The sequence below is a fragment of the Pseudophryne corroboree genome, chromosome 2 (genome assembly GCF_028390025.1).
Source record: "Pseudophryne corroboree isolate aPseCor3 chromosome 2, aPseCor3.hap2, whole genome shotgun sequence".
In the NCBI taxonomy this organism is placed as follows: domain Eukaryota; kingdom Metazoa; phylum Chordata; class Amphibia; order Anura; family Myobatrachidae; genus Pseudophryne; species Pseudophryne corroboree.
Window position 1 is genome coordinate 80,330,164 of NC_086445.1, and position 21,973 is coordinate 80,352,136.

The 21,973-nt window shown below is 50.2% G+C and overlaps 1 protein-coding gene across 1 annotated transcript in view; it reads right to left on the reverse strand.

Annotated features, from left to right (window-relative positions):
- AMOTL1 (angiomotin like 1) overlaps positions 1–21,973 on the reverse strand; it is a 216,611-nt gene that overhangs the window by 155,282 nt on the left and 39,356 nt on the right. The window contains exon 3 of the mRNA XM_063951456.1: positions 18,820–18,870. Coding sequence (XP_063807526.1) covers positions 18,820–18,870 — 51 coding nt within the window. The remainder of the gene's footprint in view (positions 1–18,819; positions 18,871–21,973) is intronic.

Below are 21,973 nucleotides of genomic sequence, written 5' to 3' on the forward strand. Positions count from 1 at the left end.
GAGCTGACAACACATGTACATCTGTGTGCAGCTAAGAAACAAATCTGGGCACCAAAGGCAAATGCGAGTTTGGATTGGAGCAGCTGCGTCATGCCTCTCGCCACGTATCATTATGCTTGTCAGTACTATTCTAGTGTCCCCGGAGCACCATGAGCAACTTTGTGAGCGGCTACAATGCAAAATGTAGTAAAAAATGAGATTTATGGTAAGAATTTACCGTTGTTAAATCTCTTTCTGCGAGGTACACTGGGCTCCACAGGGAATGACATTGGGGTGTAGAGTAGGATCTTGATCCGAGGCACCAACAGGCTCAAAGCTTTGACCTTCTTCCCAAGATGCATAGCGCTGCCTCATCTATAACCCTGCCTCCGTGCACAGGAGCTCAGTTTTTGTTAACCAGCCCAATGCAGTAGCAGGCAAAAGAGACAACTGTTAGTAGCCACATACACCACATTCTCACGACAGGAGAAAGTGTCAGCGGCTAATGCCATACCAACCCAAGGAAGCTAAGTGCGTCAGGGTGGGCGCCCTGTGGAGCCCAGTGTACCTCGCAGAAAGAGATTTAACAATGGTAAGTTCTTACCATAAATGTCGTTTTCTGCTGCGGGGTACACTGGGCTCCACAGGGAATGACATTGGGATGTCCTAAAGCAGTTCCTTATGGGACGGGACGCAATGTAGCGGGCACAAGAACCCGGCGTCCAAAGGAAGCATCCTGGGAGGCTGAAGTATTGAAGGCATAGAACCTTATGAATGTGTTCACCATAGGCGTGCGCACGGGGGGTGCCTGGTGCGCACAGGCACCCCCTAATGTCCGGCACCCCCCTCAAGCACGCCTGCTGTAGTGATCGCCAGCACTCACGGGGGGAGGAGGGGGTGCAGCATCAGGCGTTCATTGCCTGTCCTCCCTGATCCCCAGTCTAGCAGGTGACGGGCTCCGGTGCTGGCGTGTGGGGAGGGGATGGGGGGCGGGTGCTTTCTGTAGATTGGCTCTTTCCCCTGCTTGCTTAGCAGCAGCGTGGTTGGGGGAGAGCTGTGAGGCGGCAGAGTGTACCTGCCATGCGGAGACTTCTGCTCGCGGCCGTGAAGGGAGGGGGGGTCGCGGGTGCCTCCCGCTGTCAGGGCAGGCTATGCTGCTGTGCCTAAGTCTGTTCAGTGCTGGTCTCCCCTTTGATCTACTGGCTGCTGCTGTGAATGGACACTTTGGCTTCTGGCCCCTGCGCAGGAACCATTTCTTATGACTTCTTCCTGCTGCTGTGGAATGCTCCTGTTGCTGCAGGCAGACCCTTATGTTATCTACACCACCTCAAAGGTATTGTTTTATCCCACTTCTAACCACTCTCCTATTGTGCACCAGTCCTCCTGCACCTTGAAACTGCATTGCCTGCAAATGACACCCCTGCATCTTACATCCCTGTACCCTACATGTACCCACCAACAATATGCACCTTCAACCAGCACCCTACACCTTCCCTCCCTGCACCCTGTACCTGCCCACCTCTGCACCATACGCCTTCCCTCCCTGCACCCTGTACCTGCCCACCTCTGCACCATACGCCTTCCCTCCCTGCACCCTGTACCTGCCCACCTCTGCACCATACGCCTTCCTTTCCTGCACCCTGTACCTGCCCACCTCTGCACCCTACGCCTTCGATCCCTGCACCCTGTAATTGCCCTCCTCTGCACCCTATGCCTTCCCTACCTGCACCCTGTAACTGCCCACCTCTGCACCCTACACCTTCGATCCCTGCACCCTGTAACTGCCCAACTCTGCACCCTATTCCTTCCCTCCCTGCACCCTGTAACTGCCCACCTCTGCACCCTATTCCTTCCCTCCCTGCACCCTATTCCTTCCCTCCCTGCACCTTGTACCTGCCCACCTCTGTACCCTATTCCTTCCCTCCCTGCACCCTGTAACTGCCCTCCTTTGCACCCTATACCTTCCCTCCCTGCACCCTATTCCTTCCCTCCCTGCACCCTGTAACTGCCCTCCTCTGCACCCTATGCCTTCGCTCCCTGCACCCTATTCCTTCCCTCCCTGCACCTTGTACCTGCCCACCTCTGCACCCTATTCCTTCCCTCCCTGCACCCTGTAACTGCCCTCCTTTGCACCCTATGCCTTCCCGCCCTGCACCCTATTTCTTCCCTCCCTGCACCCTGTAACTGCCCTCCTCTGCACCCTATGCCTTCCCTCCCTGCACCCTATTCCTTCCCTCCCTGCACCTTGTACCTGCCCACCCCTGCACCCTATTCCTTCCCTCCCTGCACCCTGTAACTGCCCTCCTTTGCACCCTATACCTTCCCTCTCTGCACCCTATTCCTTCCCTCCCTGCACCCTCTGACTGCCCACCTCTGCACCCTACACCTTCCCAAATATGTTTTATAACAGTTCATTGTCCATACCTATTGCAAGTGCGGCTAGTAAGAAGGGATTTGGTAAGGGGTAACATGTATAAGGGACGCTACTGTGCGGTGTAATGTGAACAATGGACACTACTGTGCAGTTTAATTTAAGTAAGGGTCACTACTATGTGGTGTTACGTGTGAATTGAAGGGGGATTGTGAGAGATGCAGACGGGAGATGATGGCGTGACTGAGAAACAATGCAGGGATGAGATGATGGCGTGGTTGAGAGATGCAGGCAGGAGATGATGGTGTGGCTGAGAAACGATGCAGGGAAGAGATGATGCTATGGCTGAGAGATGCAGGGAGCAGGAGGTGACACAAGTCTGCTTGAATCTCTGTTGCATGATGATGACATTGGTCATATATCTACACAAACAGGCATCTTCCGTACCATGTGATATCCTACATGAATAGTGAATACCAACTGAAGACGCCGTCTGCCCAGGGAGGACATTTCTTCAGAGGTTCCCCGTTGTGAGAAGCCACCATATAGGTAAGGTGCATATGGAATGAAAAGGAATGTCAATAGGCGGTGCTAGATACGCCCGACAGGCGTTGTGAGACACGCCCAATAGGTGATGCTAGACACGTCCCTCCGACAGTGCACCCCCTAATAAAATGTGCTGCGCACGCCTATGGTGTTCACTGAGGACCACGTAGCCGCCTTGCACAATTGTTCAAGGGTCGCACCACGGCGGGCCACCCAAGAAGGTCCAACCGACCGAGTAGAATGGGCCTTGATGGTAGCAGGAGCTGGAAGGCCAGCTTGTACATAAGCATGTGCAATCACCATTCTAATCTATCTGTGAGCAGCCCAGCCACATTTGTGAAAACCGAACAGAACAAAGAGAGAATCCTACCTCCTAATGGAGGCAGTTCTCTTCACGTATATATGAAGAGCCTGTACCACATCCAAAGACCATTCTTTGGAAGACAAATCAGGAGAGGCAAAGGCCGTAACCACAATCTCTTGATTAAGCTTGAAAGAAGACACCATTTTAGGTAAATACCCGGGACGTGTTCTCTGAACCGCCCGATCACGATGAAAAATCAGATAAGGTGACCTACAAGACAAGGCACCCAAATCCGACACCTGTCTAGCAGAGGCAATAGCCAGCAGAAACAATACCTTAAGAGAAAGCCACTTAAGGTCTGCAGATTCAGAGGCTCAAACGGAGACCCTTGCAACGCCTCCAGAACCACCAACAAGTCCCAAGGAGCCACCGGCGGGACATAAGGAGGTTGAATCCGCAACACACCCTGAGTGAACATATGCACATCAGGTAAGGTCGCAATTTTTCTCTGAAACTAAACCGACAAGGCAGAAATATGAACCTTGATGGAGGCCAGACGAAGGCCCAAGTCCAGGCCTTGTTGTAGAAAGGCCAAAAGTTTGGCCATACTAAACTTGTAAGCATCATGATTGTTAGATGCGCAGCAAGCAAAGTAAAAATTCCAGACCCTATGATAAATCCGAGCAGAAGACGGTTTCCGGGCCTTCAACATGGTTTGAATGACCGCCTCAGAAAATCCTTTGGCCCTTAAGACGGAAGCTTCAAGAGCCACGCCATCAAAGCCAATCGGCCTAAATCCTGATATACACAGGGGCCCTGAATGAGTAGATCTGGGCGCTACAGAAGCAGAAGGGGACGCTCTATGGAGAGACCCTGAAGGTCTGAGAACCAATTCCGTCTGGGCCACGCTGGAGCGATCAGAAGTAGGATTCCTTCTTCTTGCTTGAACTTCCTTATTACTCTGGGCAGGAGTGACACCAGAGGGAACACGTATGGCAGCCGAAGTTCCATGGAATTGCCAGTGCGTCCACAAACGCTGCTTGAGGATCCCTTGTTCTTGCTCCGAAGACTGGAACCTTGTGATTGTGTCGAGATGCCATCAGGTCCACATCTTGAAGGCCCCACTTGTCCACAAGGAGTTGAAACACTTCTGGATGGAGGCTCCACTCTCCGGCGTGTACGTCCTGGTGACTGAGAAAGTCCGCTTTCCAGGTTAGGACCCCCAGAATGAACACTGCCAATATGGCTGGCAGATGGCGTTCCGCCCACTGAAGAATCCGTGATACTTCCCTCATTGCCATGCAGCTTCAAGTGCCGCCTTGATGATTGATGTACGCCACCGTGATGGCATTGTCCGACTGTACTTGAACAGGTCTGTTCTGTATCAAATGTTGGGCCAAGTTCAATGAGTTGAACACCGCCCGCAATTCCAGAATGTTTATCAGGAGGAGAGACTCCTCCTTGGTCCACCGACCCTGAAGGGATTGTTGCTCCAACACCGCGCCCCAACCCCTCAACCTGGCGTCCGTCGTCAGAAGGACCCAGTTGGAGATCCAGAAGGGACGACCCGTGCTCAATCATTGTTCCTGAATCCACCAGCTCAGTGACAGACAGACCTCCGGAGACAATGAGATAATTTGAGACCTGATCCGGTGAGGCAGGCCATCCCACTTGGCAAGAATCAGCCTCTGGAGAGGGTGGGAATGGAATTGAGCGTACTCCACCATGTCGAAAGCCGACACCATGAGACCTAGCACTTGCATTGCAGAATGTATCGACACTTGCGCACGAGATAGGAAGCATCGAATCCTGTCCTGAAGTTTCAGGACTTTCTCCTGAGAACAACCGCTGGTTGTGAGTGTCCAACAATGCCCCCAGGTGCACCATGCTCTGAGCAGGGACAGGGAGGATTTCTTCCAGTTGATGAGCCACCCGTGGGCTTGCAGAAACTGGATAGTTAGATCCAGATGGCATAAGAGAATCTCTGGGGAATTTGCCAGGATCAACAAGTCGTCCAAGTACGGTAGAATCCTGACCCCTTGACGGCGGAGTACAGCCGTCATTACCGCCATGACCTGGGTGAAGACTCGCAAAGCCATGGTCAAACCAAAAGGTAACGCCCGAAATTGGTAATGGAGGTTGCCAACCACAAACCTCAGGTACTGCTGATGCGACACTGCAATAGGAATATGCAGGTAAGCATCCTGTATGTCCAGGGAGACCATATAGTCTCCAAGGCCAGAACAATAGAGCGAAGAGTTTCCATACGAAACTTGGAGACCTTCACAAATTTGTTCAAGGACTTGAGGTTGAGAATGGGCCGGGAAGACCCATTCGGTTTCAGGACTAGGAACAGCGGTGAATAGTACCCCTTGCCTCTCTGAGCCAGAGGCACCTGTACGACCACTCCTGTGTCCAGGAGGGACTGTACCACGAATGAAGAGTTTTTGCCTTCACCTGATCCGAAGGGACATCTGTCAGGCAAAACCAATGAGGGGGACGATTCTTGAAGGATACGGTGTAACCTCGAGTGACGACTTCCCATACCCAGGCATCGGAAGTGGTCTTCAACCATTCCTGGGTAAACCCTAGAAGTCGGCCCCCCACTCTGGGATCCCCCAGAGGGAGGCCCGCCCTGTCATGCAGCAGGGTTGTCAGTTTTGGAAGCAGGCTGACAGTCAGCCCAGGCCCGTTTGGGTTTGGGCTTATTGGGTTTGGAAGTGCTAACCTGTTTTGGGTATGCCTGACCTTTTGCTTTCCCTTAATGATGAAAGGAGCGAAAGGAAGTACTCTTAGCCTTCGACACCAAAGGAGCAGTACTAGGAACACATGCCGTTTTTGTAGACGCTAAGTCAGCCACTATCTTGTTGAGGTCTTCTCCGAAAAGAATGTCTCCTTTGAAGGGGAGTACCTCCAGGGTTTTCTTAGAGTCCATGTCCACAGACCAGAACCGTAACCAGAGAATTTGGCGAGCCAAAATGGACGTAGTAGAAGCCTTGGCCGCCAGAATACCAGCATCAGAAGCCGCCTCCTTAATATAATGAGACGCTGTGACAATATATGACAGACATTGTCTAGCATGATCAGAAGCGTTGGAAGGCAATTCCACCTCCAGCTCCTGAGCCCACGCTTCAACAACCTCTGCAGCCCATGTCGCTGCAATGGTGGGCCTATGCGCAGCACCAGTTAGGGTGTAAATTGCCTTTAAACAACCCTTCACATGCTTATCCGTCAGTTCTTTCAGAGATGTGATGGTAGTTACAGGCAGAGCCGAGGATACCACTAGCCTCGCCACCTGCGAATCCACTGGCGGGGGTGTTTCCCAATTTTTACTAAGCTCCGCAGCGAGGGGGTAGCGAGCCAGCATCTTCTTGTGAGGCGTGAACTTCTTTCCTGGATTTTCCCAGGACTCCTGACGTATGTCAACTAAATGTTCAGAGTGAGGTAAAACTTGTTTAACCACCTTCTGATGTTTAAACCTGTCCGGTTTCTTAGGGGCAGCTTCAGGCTCCGGTCATCATCAACCTGAAGAATGAGCCTGATAGCCTCTAACAAGTCAGGAACATCCACCTGCAAAACAACCTCCCCATCAGAAGCATCAGGATCAGAATCTGTGGGGTCCATATAAACGCCATCCTCATCAGACGAGGTGTCTGGGACATTGGTGGATTGTGAGGAAGTAATTGCTCGCATAGAGGACCACTTGGTCTTAGGCGGGCGAGGGTTAGACTTTTGAGCAGTCAGTGATTGGTTCAATTGCTGTAACTGATTGGACAGTTGATCTGCCTACGGCGGGTAAACCGCGGGGACCATAAGCGGTTGTACCGGCACAGGAGGTCCCATAGGGGGCGTTAGTCTAGTTACCAGCGTATTCAATAGCGTGGAGAAGGTAGCCCAAGATGGGTCATTTTGCTCCCCCGTTGCTAAAGTTCCACTGGGCGGTAAGGAATCCCCAGATCGTGAACCCTCAGGTGCTATGTTATCCTCAAATGTGTCTGCAGCATCAACACCACGCAATGTGGGATCAGCCCCAGCTCCGTTGCCCTTTGTAGCTGACATAATCAAAAGATCAATGCAAGGCAACACAGTACAATATCAGCAGCACAATACCTGACAAGAACCCCCTGTGTAGTGTATCAGCACAAACAGGGAATTCAAGAGGTATATGGTGACTAAAAATCAGAGAGAATACACACTGAGTATATCCTGTGAACTGCCTATATTAATATAAACCTGACACACTTAGCCCCCTCAGGTTATAGAATATAGGGATAGCAATCTGAGTGAGATACACAAAATGGAGGTCACACAGCAGCTATATGCACACACACAGAGTCACAGTTTGTACAATGCAGAAATTATGACATGCAATAAAACTGCACTGGACTAGCAATACAGAGTAGTACTATGTATAGCTATACACTTAATAGATATAACAATGCACAGTAAAGACTGGATATATACATACCTCCCAACTGTCCCGATTTCAGCGGGACAGTCCCGCTATTCGGACACTGTCCCGCTGTCCCTCCCGCGGGTCGCAGTGTGCCGCAGGCTGGGGGGACAGTTGGGGGAGGCTTTGATCACCTGCTGCTTTGCTCTGCAAAGCAGCCGGTGAACACTGAATAGATGCCGTGCGCACGTGCACGGCATCTATTCAATGCTGGGAGGGGAGCAGGGGGCTGCCCAGCAGCTCGGGAGCGCTGGGCACTCCCTCAAAATGCCGAAAATGAGTCCGTGGCGCTCGGCCACGCTCACTCGGCAGATGCCACGCCCCTTCCACGGCAAGCCATGCCCCCTTTTCGGGTCGCAAGCGGCTTCGCCGCGCAGGAGTCCCTCTTCCTCCCCCTTCAAAGTTGGGAGGTATGTGTGTATCACAGGTTACTTGTACTAAAATAACTCTGACTAAATGCACTTTTTCTGTCAGCAGACATGTAGAATACTTAAGTGTCCTGTAAAATGCACAGCGCTGACAGGCAGGTGGCTTTACAGAGGAGGATTTGCCCAAACAGTCCCAGGATCAGCTCTGCTTGCTATAATGGCGCCCAAATGCTGACAGGGAGTGAGGGAGAGAGATATGCAGCTCCAGGGCGGGAACATTTACTCCAAATGGCGCCCTGGGGCTGGGGGAGGGGCTACAGGTCAAAGCCTTATCCCCTGCTGGACTTCACCACCGGGTACTGGGGGCTTAATAAAACGGTTTTATGAGAGAAAACCGACCTGTGCCCATGCCCTGGTGGTCTAGTGGGGTCCCTGTACTACCGCAGTGTCCACGCCAGTGCGCGCGGCCCGCCTCCCACTGGCGGCGTAGGATCACTATTTACAGCGGGTCCCGTCGAGGGGACCCCTTACCTCCTCCCTGAGTGCGGCCACGCAATCCGGGAGAACAGCGATCGTTTGTGTGACTAACTTTGAAGAAAACCGGAGCCTCCGCTGTAGGTATCCGGCAACCAGGGCGCGGGAGTGTACAGCGCCGCTGGGGGAGGTGATGGAGCTGCAGCAGGAGATGTCTGACTGACATCTAACACAGACAGTGTCTCTGCTGCAGCCCTTGAAGTCTTCAATATTCTTTAAAAGCTTCTCTCAGGGCTGCTGGAGCAGCCCCCGTTATGTTCCTGCTTACTGCATGGCACCAACTACAAAACTGAGCTCCTGTGCACGGAGGTGGGGTTATAGAGGTGGCGGCGCTATGCATCTTGGGAAGAAGGTCAAAGCTTTGAGCCTGTTGGTGCCTCGGATCAAGATCCTATTCTACGCCCCAATGTCATTCCCTGTGGAGCCCAGTGTACCCTGCAGCAGAAAGCATGAGACACTTTCCGTGGCGGAGCTTCACAGTCTCGCCAATCGCCACACACCATATGGTGCAAACACCCTATGAGAACACGTCAGTAGGACAGAGATACGCAAAATGCATTAAGTCACATCTATACATACGCTGCCTGCTAAACTCGCTGTCTGCATGCGTGGAAACAGATCCATTTTAGTCATTCCCTAACTGCTCAGTTATCTTCCAAATTTGGGCTTTCAGTTCCACTTCATGGCAATATATTCTAGTTGTGCAGCATGGTTGGTGTAGTGGTTAGCATTACTGCCTCACAGCCCTGAGGTCATGAGTGAAATTCCTGAGCAATGCACTATGTGTGTGGCTTTTGTATGTTCTCCCATCATTTGCATGCGCTTGCTTCGGGAGTTTCTGTTTCCTCCGATACTCCAGAAAACATACTGGTAGGGCAAATGACTTCTGACAAAAACACAAAACAAAAAAACTATTGTGTATTTGCGTCCATGTGATAGGGTGTAATTCAGACCTGATCGCAGCAGCAAAATTGTTCTCTAATGGGCAACACCATGGGGGTCATTCTGAGTTGATCGCACGCTGCCGATTTTCGCAGCTCAGCGATCAGATTACTACTGCGCATGCGTATGCACCGGAATGCGCACGTGCGTCGTACAGGTACAAGCAGCATAGTTGCTGTGCATTGCTTCTAGCGACGAATCCATTCGCACAACCGATCGCAAGGAGATTGACAGAAAGAGGGCGTTTATGGGTGTCAACTGACCATTTTCTGGGAGTGGTAGGGAAACCGCAGGCGTGTCCAGGCGTTTGCAGGGCGAGCATCTGACGTATATTCCGGGTTCAGACAGGCTGAAGTGATCACAAGGGCTGAGTAAGTTCAGATCTACTCAGAAACTGCAAAAAAAAATTGTCGTTCCGCTCGGCTGCACATGCGATCGCACACTTGCTAAGTTAAAATACACTCCCCCGTGGGCGGCGACTATGCGTTTGCACGGCTGCAAAAAGTAGCTAGCGAGCGATCAACTCGGAATGAGGAACCATGGGGGTCATTCCGAGTTGATCGCTTGCTAGCTAGTATTAGCAGCCGTGCAAACGCTATGCCGCCGTCTACTGGGGAGTGTATTTTAGCTTAGCAGAAGTGCGAACGGTTGTGCAGCCGAGCTCTACAAAAAAAAGTTTGTGCAGTTTCAGAGTAGCTCAAAACCTACTCAGCGCTTGCGATCACTTCAGCCTATTCGTGTCCGGATTTGACGTCATACATCCGCCCAGCGAACGCCCAGCCACGCCTGCGTTTTTTCAGACACGCCTGCGTTTTTGCAAACCCGCCCTGAAAATGGTCAGTTGACACCCCGTAACGCTCCCTTCCTGTCAATCTTCTTGCGGCCGTAAGTGCGACTGAAAACTTTGCTACAACCTGTGCAAACCAACAAATGCCTTTGTACCCGTACGTCACGCGTGCGCATTGCGGCACATATGCATGCGCAGAAATGCCCATTTTTAGCCTGATCGCTGCGCTGCGAACAATGGCAGCTAGCGAGCGATCAACTTGGAATGACCCCCCATGTGCAGTGCAGGGGGGCAGATATAACATGTGCAGAGAGAGTTAAATTTGGGTGGAGTGTGTTTAAACATAAATCTAAATTGCAGTGTAACAATAGGGCAGGCAGTATTTACCCTGCACAGAAACAATATAACCCACCCAAATCTAAATTTATCTTTACGATACAGTATATCTGCCCCCCCCCCCCACACCCCCACCCCTGCAGTGCGCATGGTTTTGCCCATTAGAGAACAATTTTGCTACTGCGATCAGGTCTTACTAAGACCCATAGATTGTGAGCTCCACTGGGACAGGGACTGCTGTGAGTGGCTGAATATTCTCTGTAAAGCGCTGCCTAATATATTATGTGTGCTTTATATAAGTAACAATTAAAATTATTAAAATCTCAGAACTGTCCTGGCAATATTTTCTTGATAAATTGCATTGATAAGTTATTTTTAATCCAGTGAATAAATAATCGTCCGTCTGGACACTTTGGGATAAATAGGGTCCTCTGTGGTTTATGTGGCCATGCCTGGGGGGAGATGTACTAAGGCTTGAAGAGTGATAAAGTGGAGAGAGATAAAGTACCAACCAATCATCTCTTAACTACCATGTTACAGGCTGTCAGGAGCTGATTGGCTGGTACTTTATCTCTCACCACTTTATAGCTCTCCAAGGTTTAGTACATTTGCCCCCAATGTCTGACAGACAACAGAAATGGGTCTCTCTCATTTCTTATACAACCTATACTGAATGTGTTCTGTAAAACACAATCTAAGAACAAGGTAAATTTCACTAATGTAACAAGAAAATATACATTTACTAAGAAAATAGTTTGTTTGTTTTTAAACTTAGGATGTGTACACACCGATAACGACATCGTCAGGTGTGTACAGACGATATATCACACAATGCGCTCTCCCGCAGGCCGTCTGTAATGTCATCCATCGGACCTACATGAGGGTCCGACGGGCGATATCTCAGACGAGGGCCATGCTGTCAAATGCAGCATGGTCACCCCTGTCCCTCCCGACATCGGCAAGTGTGTATGCACTTGCCGATGCTGGTTCCCGTCGCAGACGACATATAGCTTGCGATGTCGTCCTAATGTGTACATAGCCTAAGACCCATAGGCGTTTCTACTATGGGTGCAGTGTGTGTGGTGCACACGGGCGCCTGGGTCAAGGTAGGGCCCACACCGCACACATATATTATACTTACCCATCTGGAGTGGCGGCAGCCCTCCTGTGTGGGTACAAATCACTCGGAAAATGGCCGCTGCAGCACTGGAGGTGTCCCCGGGAGTAAGGCACAGGTGCCATGTTCCCGGAGACCTGCACATGTGGAGTAGACTCTGGCATTATCCCAGAGTCTACTGCTGCTGGAGAGGAGGGGCTCAGTTTGCTGACCCTTTACATGCATTTCCAGCTATAGCTGCCTCAGAAGGGTCTTATTATATGGGCACCCACCGCTCACACATCCACCAGGGTCTGATTGACATTCTGATTCTGCGAGCGGAGTCCGTGATTTTTAGGTACCGACCCAATTGTGAGCAACTACGAGCAAATCAGAAATGTTCACATCACAGCCGCATACCCAGTCGCAGCTTAGTGGGTATAACAGTGCGGCAAATGGGTAGCCAGAGTCGGACTGACAAGAAGGGGGGGTGACAGGGTGGTTGTCCAGGGGCTCCATATATTAGAGGGCCCCCACACATAGCTACATCACCACTGTGGGGGGAACTGGGGCATATGGGAACTGGGGTGTCTGTGTGGCATTATGTGTACAGGGGACACTACAGTGTGCAGAAACATGTGGTGCTGGGAGAATTTACACTTTATACTTTTCAATAACATATCCAGTATGCCATACTGACAATTTTATTGGCATGGGCCCGCAGAAGTTAATTACCCTGGGGCTCGCACAAACCTTAATGCCTCATGGGCAGCAACCTCCCATAGTATAAGTGAGCTGTTTGCTCCAGGATGGGGCAGCCAGGTTGGCACAGTCGAGGGCGTATGAGGGGGAATGCCATGGCATAGTGGGGCGGTGCAGGGGATGCTCTGAGCAGTTTTGTTCTTACCAGTGCTGTCAGCCATATACTCAAGGACGTTGGTAGAACAGGGCGAAAGTAAGCCTAGTTACGGCACTGGCAAGAATACTGCCATTGTAAAGCGGTGAGCATAGCTATGATGACATGATTCAGCGCGCATTGCATAATTGGCTGCCCGTGCAACCCTCTTTACTCATCTTCCGGACAAGGTGCAGCTTCAGGAGACTTAAATGCTTTTCCGAGCGGCCAGGAGCACCACCCCAAATACAGGAGCCTCCGGGAAAGTAGGGAAGTATGCACAGGCATGTTGTGGGCAACTAGACCGAACTTTGGGCTATTCAGAGTGATTCAGAGTCACAGATCTTTTGCACCAAGATAGGGCTGGGGAAAATGAGCGCTAACAGTGATAATGATAGTGAAGTATGCTACTAAAACACTCATCCACTCACTGGTAATCTCCAGATTGGACTACTGTAATCTGATCCTATCTGGCTTCCCAGACAAATGCCTCTCTCCTCTCCAATCTGTCCTCAATGCTGCTGCCCGGCTCATCTTCCTAACCAAACGCACTTCGTCCACCTCTCCTCTCTTCCAGGACCTTCACTGGCTCCCCTTCCCATTCAGAATCCAATTCAAGCTTCTCACCTAGGCCAATATTTACTAATAATCCGAGTTTGCCCGATTTGTGTTTTTTTTTCTAAGTCCCAACACGGGAATTCACTAAGCACAAATCTCGGCAGTGTTTGGGCCATTCGTAATGGTTTGAACGGCAGAGTCCAGAAATACGAATGAATAGACCATCGGTCAAACGCGGCTGTTATTTCATACAACACGGGTATTCACTATTCATTCGTATTTGGGTGTAAGTCTCTGAGTGCTCAAGTGCGGGTGTATTTTTTAGTGATTCGTTAAAAAAAGCTGCAAAAAAATAGACCTGCTTTTTCCAGGCGAGTTTGGATAATCATGCACGGATCAGTGAGATCTGTGCATGGTTATCTATGGGAAAGGGTCTGTTTACTGTAAAAACTTGAAAAAAAAAATTGCGTGGGGTCCCCCCTCCTAAACCAAACCATACTCGGGCTCTTTGAGCCGGTCCTGGTTGAAAAAATATGGGGAAAAAATTGACCGGGGTTCCCCCATATTTGATCAACCAGTACCGGGCTCTGCGCCTGGTCCTGGTGCAAAAAATACGGGGGACAAAAAGTGTATGGGTCCCCCGTATTTTTTGAACCAGCACCGGGCTCCACTAGTCAGAGAGATAATGCCACAGCCGGGGGACACTTTTATATAGGTCCCTGCGGCCCTGGCATTGAATCACTAACTAGTCACCCCTGGCCGGGGTACCCTGGAGGAGTGGGACCCCTTAAATCAAGGGGTCCCCCCCTCCAGCCACCCAAGGGCCAGGGGTGAAGCCCGAGGCTGTCCCCCCCATCCAAGGGCGGCGGATGGGGGGCTGATAGCCAAGTGTAAAAATAAGAATATTGTTTTTTGTAGCAGTACTACAAGTCCCAGCAAGCCTCCCCCGCAAGCTGGTACTTGGAGAACCACAAGTACCAGCATGCGGTGGAAAAACGGGCCCGCTGGTACCTGTAGTACTACTGCAAAAAAAATACCCAACACAAAACAGAACACACACACCGTGACAGTAAAACTTTATTACATACATGCACACCTACATACACACATACTTACCTATGTTCACACGAGGCTCGCTCCACTTCTCCATGTAGAATCCTCGGGGTGGACTGAAGATACAATGTAGCGCATCATTGTATCCAATGGTGGGAACTTTGCGGTCAGCGGTTGAGGTTACTCGCGGTCAACCGCTGACCGCAAAGTTCCCACCATTGGATACAATGTAGCGCCTATGCGCTACATTGTATCTTCAGTGCGCAGCCTGACTGTCAGCTCAGGAGCACACAGCCAATCAGGAGAGTGCCATGACGTGGCGCTCCCTGATTGGCTGAAGGGACCCTCTTTGACAGGAGTCACGGGGGGTCCCGCCAGTCGGGGAAAGTGGTCCCATGTGTAAACATGGGACCCCTTTCAGTGCGTGGATCGGGTTTTTCGGTTTGTTTTTTTGCCAAGTACGTGGATTACAAACAGGACACAAGCTACACTGGATTATGTGAGTATAATTTTATTCACAGGTACCCCGAGGATTCTACATGGAGAAGTGGAGCGAGCCTCGTGTGAACATAAGTAAGTATGTGTGTATGTAGGTGTGCATGTATGTAATAAAGTTTTACTGTCACGGTGTGTGTGTTCTGTTTTGTGTTGGGTATTTTTTTTTTGCAGTAGTACTACAGGTACCAGCGGGCCCGTTTTTCCACCGCATGCTGGTACTTGTGGTTCTCCAAGTACCAGCTTGCGGGGGAGGCTTGCTGGGACTTGTAGTACTGCTACAAAAAACAATATTCTTATTTTTATACTTGGCTATCAGCCCCCCATCCGCCGCCCTTGGATGGGGGGGGGGGGGGCAGCCTCGGGCTTCACCCCTGGCCCTTGGGTGGCTGGAGGGGGGGGACCCCTTGATTTAAGGGGTCCCCACTCCTCCAGGGTACCCCGGCCAGGGGTGACTAGTTAGTGATTTAATGCCAGGGCCGCAGGGACCTATATAAAAGTGTCCCCCGGCTGTGGCATTATCTCTCTGACTAATGGAGCCCGGTGCTGGTTCAAAAAATACGGGGGACCCATACGCTTTTTGTCCCCCGTATTTTTTGCACCAGGCGCAGAGCCCGGTGCTGGTTGATGAAATATGGGGGAACCCCGGTCAATTTTCCCCCCATATTTTTTCAACCCGGACCGGCTCAAAGAGCCCGAGGCTGGTTGTGCTTAGGAGGGGGGACCCCACACAATTTTTTTCTGAATTTGTAACACTTTAAACACCTTTTAAAGGTACACAATGAAGCCCTGCATGGATCTCACAGATCCGGCCGGGATTCCTTGTGTTTTGTCAGGCAGTGTTTTACTCATCACTCCCATAAAACACTGCCTGCCATTACGAATCACATCGACATCGGAAAAAAACGAATGTGGAAAACTCGGCAGCTTAGTAAATGACCGTATCAGGATTCAAAAAGTTGCAGTAAAATGCACCCGATACCATTCGAGATCAAACACCCTTAAAAACGGCTAAAACATGAATATTAGTAAATAAACCCCCTACTCTTCTCCCTCTTACATCTCTGACCTCATCGCTCTCTGCACTCCCATCCGTCCTCTTTGCTCTACTAATGCATGCCGCCTCTCCTGCCTATTGATTACCGCCTCCCACTCCTACCTACAAAGTTTTGCACGTGCTACTCCCTACCTCTGGAATTCTCTACCTCTCCCCATCCGACTCTCCACCTCTCTACAAAACTTCAAACGGGCTCTCAAGACCCACGTCTTCACCAAACCCAGCCAAATCTCATCCTATCCCTCTTGACTATGCTCACTGTCTTCCCCATACTCCCTTCGATGACACTTAACCCGTGGTTACTTGTCCTATATTGTCTTGAACTATAAGTGCTGTTATCTTGTTTTGCTCATTTGTTTATGCACTCTGTAATGGGCGCTGCGGATCCTTTGTGGCGCTATATAAATAAAGGATAATGATAATAATAATAATAATAATGACCTCTTTGTGATATACACAATGCCACACGTAATGAGGCAGCTGATGTGGCCAATTTGCGTGTGGCTCTCAATCAGGCCCATAGCAACATTTTGCATGTTTATTACGGATGTTCTTCTGGATAATAAAACACTATACTTTTAAAAAGGGAATATCCTGGCGGTGCTTGATATTAAGTCATAAGATGTAACTGACTATAAAACTCTGACTCATAACATTACCTCACAGGTCCCAGCAATGTATCACAGTCACAACACTTCTGTTTACTGCAGAACTTGGTACAACACTTGTCATATATTCCACCAGACAGACAAAGGCAAGCAACCGGACGATCTGTCAATCAAAATCCCACATTTTGTGTTCCCTCTTTTTTTATAGCTGTGAAAGCTGTGGGCTGCCTACAATTTTCCATGCAGACAAGTGCACATATTATTCCATCCTCCTCAGAATTACAGGAATAAGGCAGAGAGTGGAAAGTAAAACAAAAAGCTACGGCGTCTGGGCGGCACATCTGTTTTTCATATCTTCAAGAACGTTGGTTTCTCTGTAATAATGTGACCTGTTTATTTTCTGACCTGCTCTGTGCAGGGAAGGGGCTGCCCACTGTACACTTACTGGTCCTCTGGTGCTTCTCCAGCCCAGGATTACGTTACAAGAGGGAGAAACAGCTGCCCGAGCATTAGAAAGGAGGACTGGGGCGGATTTTCATCCAAATGCATTTCATGTCCCTTCCACGCTCACTTACAGTGCCACTTGGCAGATGGAGGGCAAATGAGCAGCAGATTTCAAAAGCTTATAGAGTAGTAATTATAATAGTCCAGGACTGATCCTCTCACCTCTCATCTGTTAAGTGTTAACTCGTCTGAACTGGGCATAACAAGAAGAAACCTCTTACAGTATGTGCACAGCGGCCATTTTATTCCTCATACTGTATGAAATGACTATAATAATAGTTTGCTAATAAAATAAATAAGTTAAAGATTTTGTTTTACTGTGAAACATAACTAACATTTTCTTCTGGTGGGGGCTTGGGTACATATAGGGTTTTTATATTTGACAGGCCATGTGCAAATGTCTGTCAGCTCCCTCACCCTTGAAAAAAAATATGGCGTCGACAAATGCATAATGCACAGAACGATAGACTGCATATGAGAAATAATCCACATTATGGGACTAATTCAGGACGCATCCCAGTCGCGATGCAACCGCAATTTTAAGAATGGTGCGCTCTGTGTACGCGTAGGTCCCGTCCTGCACGTGCAATGAATGCGACTGGATTGCATTAACTGCAAATGCCTCTGCCTGCCCGGGACAGGCGGGGGGCGGCGACCAAGCATTTTCGGGGTGGCGAATGGGAAACGAGGGCGTGTCAGCTGCGTTTTTGGGGCGCCAGCCGCTCTGGTCGAAAAAATGGCGGCGGGACTCCTGCAGACGGCAGGAGGCATCCACAGTTTCTGCGACCACACTGTAAATGCGCTGCGATTGCAATTACAGCATGATCGCCGTGGGTGGGCGGTGGGTCGCATGCTTGCCCTGCGGTGGGCGGCCCCAGTATACGATTGCAAGGGTTACAGATTCTGCTAAAAATCAGAATCTGCAATCCTTACTGAATGAGGTCCTATATTCACAAGCAGGCACTAGTGCTATATTTCTGATGATTACTTCACAAATATGGCCCCTGGCACCATATATCCAATAATATAGATGCAGAAGATAACAAAGATTCTGGTGCCGTGCCATAGTCTTAGCCATCTTTGCCATGGTGCCAGCGAGGCAGTGACATATTTGTGGCAGGAGGGAGACGCGAGTTAGTTACTGGGGAACATTTGTGATGGGTTTTAAAGGGCCGCTATGGTTTAAATATATTATGAGACTGAGGGAAAATCAGGACTGTCTTTATTAAAAGCATTTTTTTTTTTGTATTTAGGAAAAAATAAGTTTTTCCTTAATAAAAATAAATAAATTATTGAGAGTATTCAGAGATACTTTATACGATCAGCAATATTGTTATTTAAGTTCACAGGGTATATTTTATTTTGTTTTATTACACTGTATTGGGATTAGTTGCGCTCAGTTTATACTTTTGTGTATATTAAATTAAACATTTTTTTAATGCAAATATTGCCATGGTATGTTCCCAGAAAATTGCCTCCAATGTGCACAATGTATTAGTATTGGGTGATCACCTGATCTCCACCAGCTGAGATGAATAAAGCCCTTTGGCAGAGTGGCAGAGACTGTGTGCCGCTCTGTAAACCAAGTATTGCCTCTAAAAATATTCCCTTCCCTATCCTCTAGCCTCAGTCTAATAATACCTCTCCACAAGATGAAATGCAATTTTCACACAGAGCTAGGCACAGCGGTCTTTGCAGGGAACGTCTTTGCCCCATGCCTAAAATTAAACTGCCCCTTACTGATCCTCCACAAGCTCAGCCATTTTGCTCCGCAAACATTTAGCAGAAAGCTAAACACACCAGGAGAACTTGATGCCAAATAGACGATTTCGCTCTGTGCCTCAGCCATTGACCGGGCTTTCCAGGTGTGAAACTACAAATCCCAGAATGCCGTGCCAGACTTGTGAGTTACAGGAAAAATATACTGACTTACCTGGAGGCTCAGACCAAAACTCTGGTGCCATGATGTTTGAATTGCTGCTTCCTGTAATATAAAGAGACAAAAAAAGGTGAATAATTTGACAAAAAATAATTCCCTTATTATTGAATGTTTCTCAGACAGAGCGAGGGTGACAGTCCCAAAAGCAACAGGTAACATATGTCACAATGAAATGAACGTAACCCACTGAGCAAACTATGATTTTGTACATTTAGGTTGACATTGCATCTTTCTTTTTGCCTTTTTTTAGTTGCCAGGATTGTGTATTAATATGCCTGAAAAGTGCCCGAGCGGCTGATGACAGCCACTTGACTTCATCTTTGCATGGGCCAATTGCCCTAACCGCAATGGCAGAGCAGTGAGAATTCTACAACTCCTGTTCCGATAGTAGACATAAGGTCCATCGGGGGAAGGTGGAACTTCTGCCTCCAGTAGGGTGAAATCAGCTTAGACAGTGTATGGAAGGGGTACGCACCTCACTAGTGCGGCAAGATGGCTGTCGGACTGCCGCTGTTTCCTGCCAACCACTCAAAAAGCTGTCAAAATTACATACCAAAAATGGGGGGAAATTCAGAAAACAGAGGCAGATCGCAACTCAAACAACCCAATATAAATCTGAAGACATACCCAATATCCACCACCACACAGCTAAAGGCTGATCAATCTGACCACACAACAATCACAAAATGGAGACTACAATGTAAATGTAATTTTGCACACTTTCTGTCTCAGTCTTGGGGTTTAATGGCTGTCATGCTTACAAAAGCCCTTTATTATTTATTTACCAGAACAATTGTCAGAGAAAAATGTTTGGTAAGATTACCTTGATTATCTTTTTTTAGGCATATTTATTAATATCTAACAATTTGTTCTGACAACTAATATATTTAATCACCGCTGCTGCCTAGTGTGCCTGGATGTGAAATGACGGGTGTCTCTAAAAAAACACCCTTGTTGTACTTAATGCAAGTGGTGGCTGTGGAACATATAAGTCACAGGGCGGGATGTACCAAAGGGAAAATGCGGTAAAACCCTGTTTTACCGCATTTTCGTATGTACTAACCCCCGACCGCCACGTTTTCGCCCCATAGGGTATCGCCATCTTTTTATGGCGATACCCTATAAAAGCCTATGGGATTCTTACCGCCGCTCCCCCCCGTGCCGCACACGACGACCCTTCTCCCCCGGCATACCTGTGCTGCTGCGGCCCCCCTCCTCCTTCTCCCCTGCAGCACAGCCTTATCTCCTTCAGGCTACAGGGGGGAGGAGGAGGAGCCCGGGGACTCCCTGAACACGTCACCTCCCGGGTCTGGGAGGTGACGGAGATCCGTGCTGACCCCCGCCGACCCCTGCACACATCATCGCGGGGGTCTCCTATACCGCATTGCGATACTAATCGCATATGTTAGTACATATGCGATTAGTATCACTGCGGTAGGCGGCGAGGGGCGGCGATGACATATAGTACATCCCGCCCACACTGTCATCTGAAGGGCTGGAAAGTGGGTATTGGCAGTGGTGCCGAAAGAGGGGGGGAGAGGGTACAAAATACCCGGGCCCAGGTCCAATGGATGTGCCCAGTGAGGGTCCAGTAACAGCCTAGGCATTCTCCCCTTTGACTAGCAGCAGCAGCTGCAGCTCTTCTCCTCAGCCCAGCACACTCTGCTGTGTACTGGGCTGCAGTGTTGCCATGGAGGTTCTTAAAATACAATTTTTTTCAGTATTTTTTTCTAAGGGTGCATGGCCACGCCTCCTGTGATTAGGCCATGCCCCTTGAAAAGTGCCTGGGCCCAGCCCGGCTTTCGACTGCCCTGGGTATTGGTTGGGGGCAGTAGGCTGGCGTTTTGCCTAGGGTACTGAGAAACCTTGCAGCAGCCCTGCCCGTGGCTTAGGCCCTCCCAAACAATCTTAGGCCCAGGTTATCAGTACCTCCACACCCTTCTCATACTCCTTATTTTGAGTCAAGCACATTATTTTTGAAGGAAAAAAAAGTAGAAAAGCACATTATTATTTAACAACTAGGTGCTTCATCGCGCCCTACGGGCGCTCTTCACACCGTCGCAAGGGGCTACGCCCCCTTAACCCTTGCATGCCTTTCTTGGGTTCAATATTTGTATTATATGGAGTATTACCTGCATTCCTTTGTTAGTGGTTAAATATTGCACAATGAAAGGGCGTGCGTTGGTGAAGGAGGCGCAGCCCCTTGCGACGGCGTGAACAGCACCTGCAGGGCATGATGTACAGAATGTAGCGGGTGCGGGGGGGGACTGCGGATGGGGGAGGGTGTCTGTAGATGCTGCGGGTGGAGGAGGGGGCGGATGCGTGGGGGGGCCCGGATGGGGAAGGATCGGGAGGTGCTACGGATGGGGGAGGGGCAGAGGAGTGGGGGCTGCAGATGGGGGAGGGGTCCAGAGGCACTGCAGGTGGGGGAGGGGCAGGGGTGCCATGGGTGGGAGAGGGGCAGGTGTGGGGATGTTGCGGATGGGTGAAGGGATCCAGAGGTGCTGTGGGATGGGAAGGGGCGGGGGTGGCGGGGGTGGGGTAGGGGGTCTGGAGGCACCATGGGTGGGGGAGGAGCAGGTACAGGTGGTGCGGCAGATGGGGAAGGGGGTCTCGAAGCGCTGCAGGTGGTGGAGGGGCAGGTGTAGGGGTGCCGTGGGTGGGAGAGGAGTGGGGGGGGGGGAACCACGGATTGAGGAGGGTGTCTGCAGATGCTGTGGGTGGAGGGGGGGCAGGTGTGGGGGGAGACATATATGGGGGGTGGATGGTGGAGGGGGCCTGGAGGTGCTGTGGGTGGTGGAGGGGCGGGAGAGTGGGAGCCGTGGGTGGTGTAGGGGGTCTGGAGGCACTGCGTATGGGGGAGGGGTGGGGTGCCGCATGTGGTGGAGGGGAAGGTGCGGAGGTGTGGTGCATTGGGGAGGGGTCTGGAGGCGCTGCGGGGACTGTACCTGCCAAAAAGGTAGTTGGAGGGTATGCAGTAACAGGGCCAGGACAGGGGTGACGGGGCCAGGACAGGGGTGAAGGGGCCAGGACAGGTGTGACGGGGCCAGTACAGGGGACAGAAATGACAGGGACAGGATAGGGGTGACATGGCCAGGGTAGGGGCGGCAGGACCAGGACAGGGGTGACAGGGCCATTATAGGGTTGA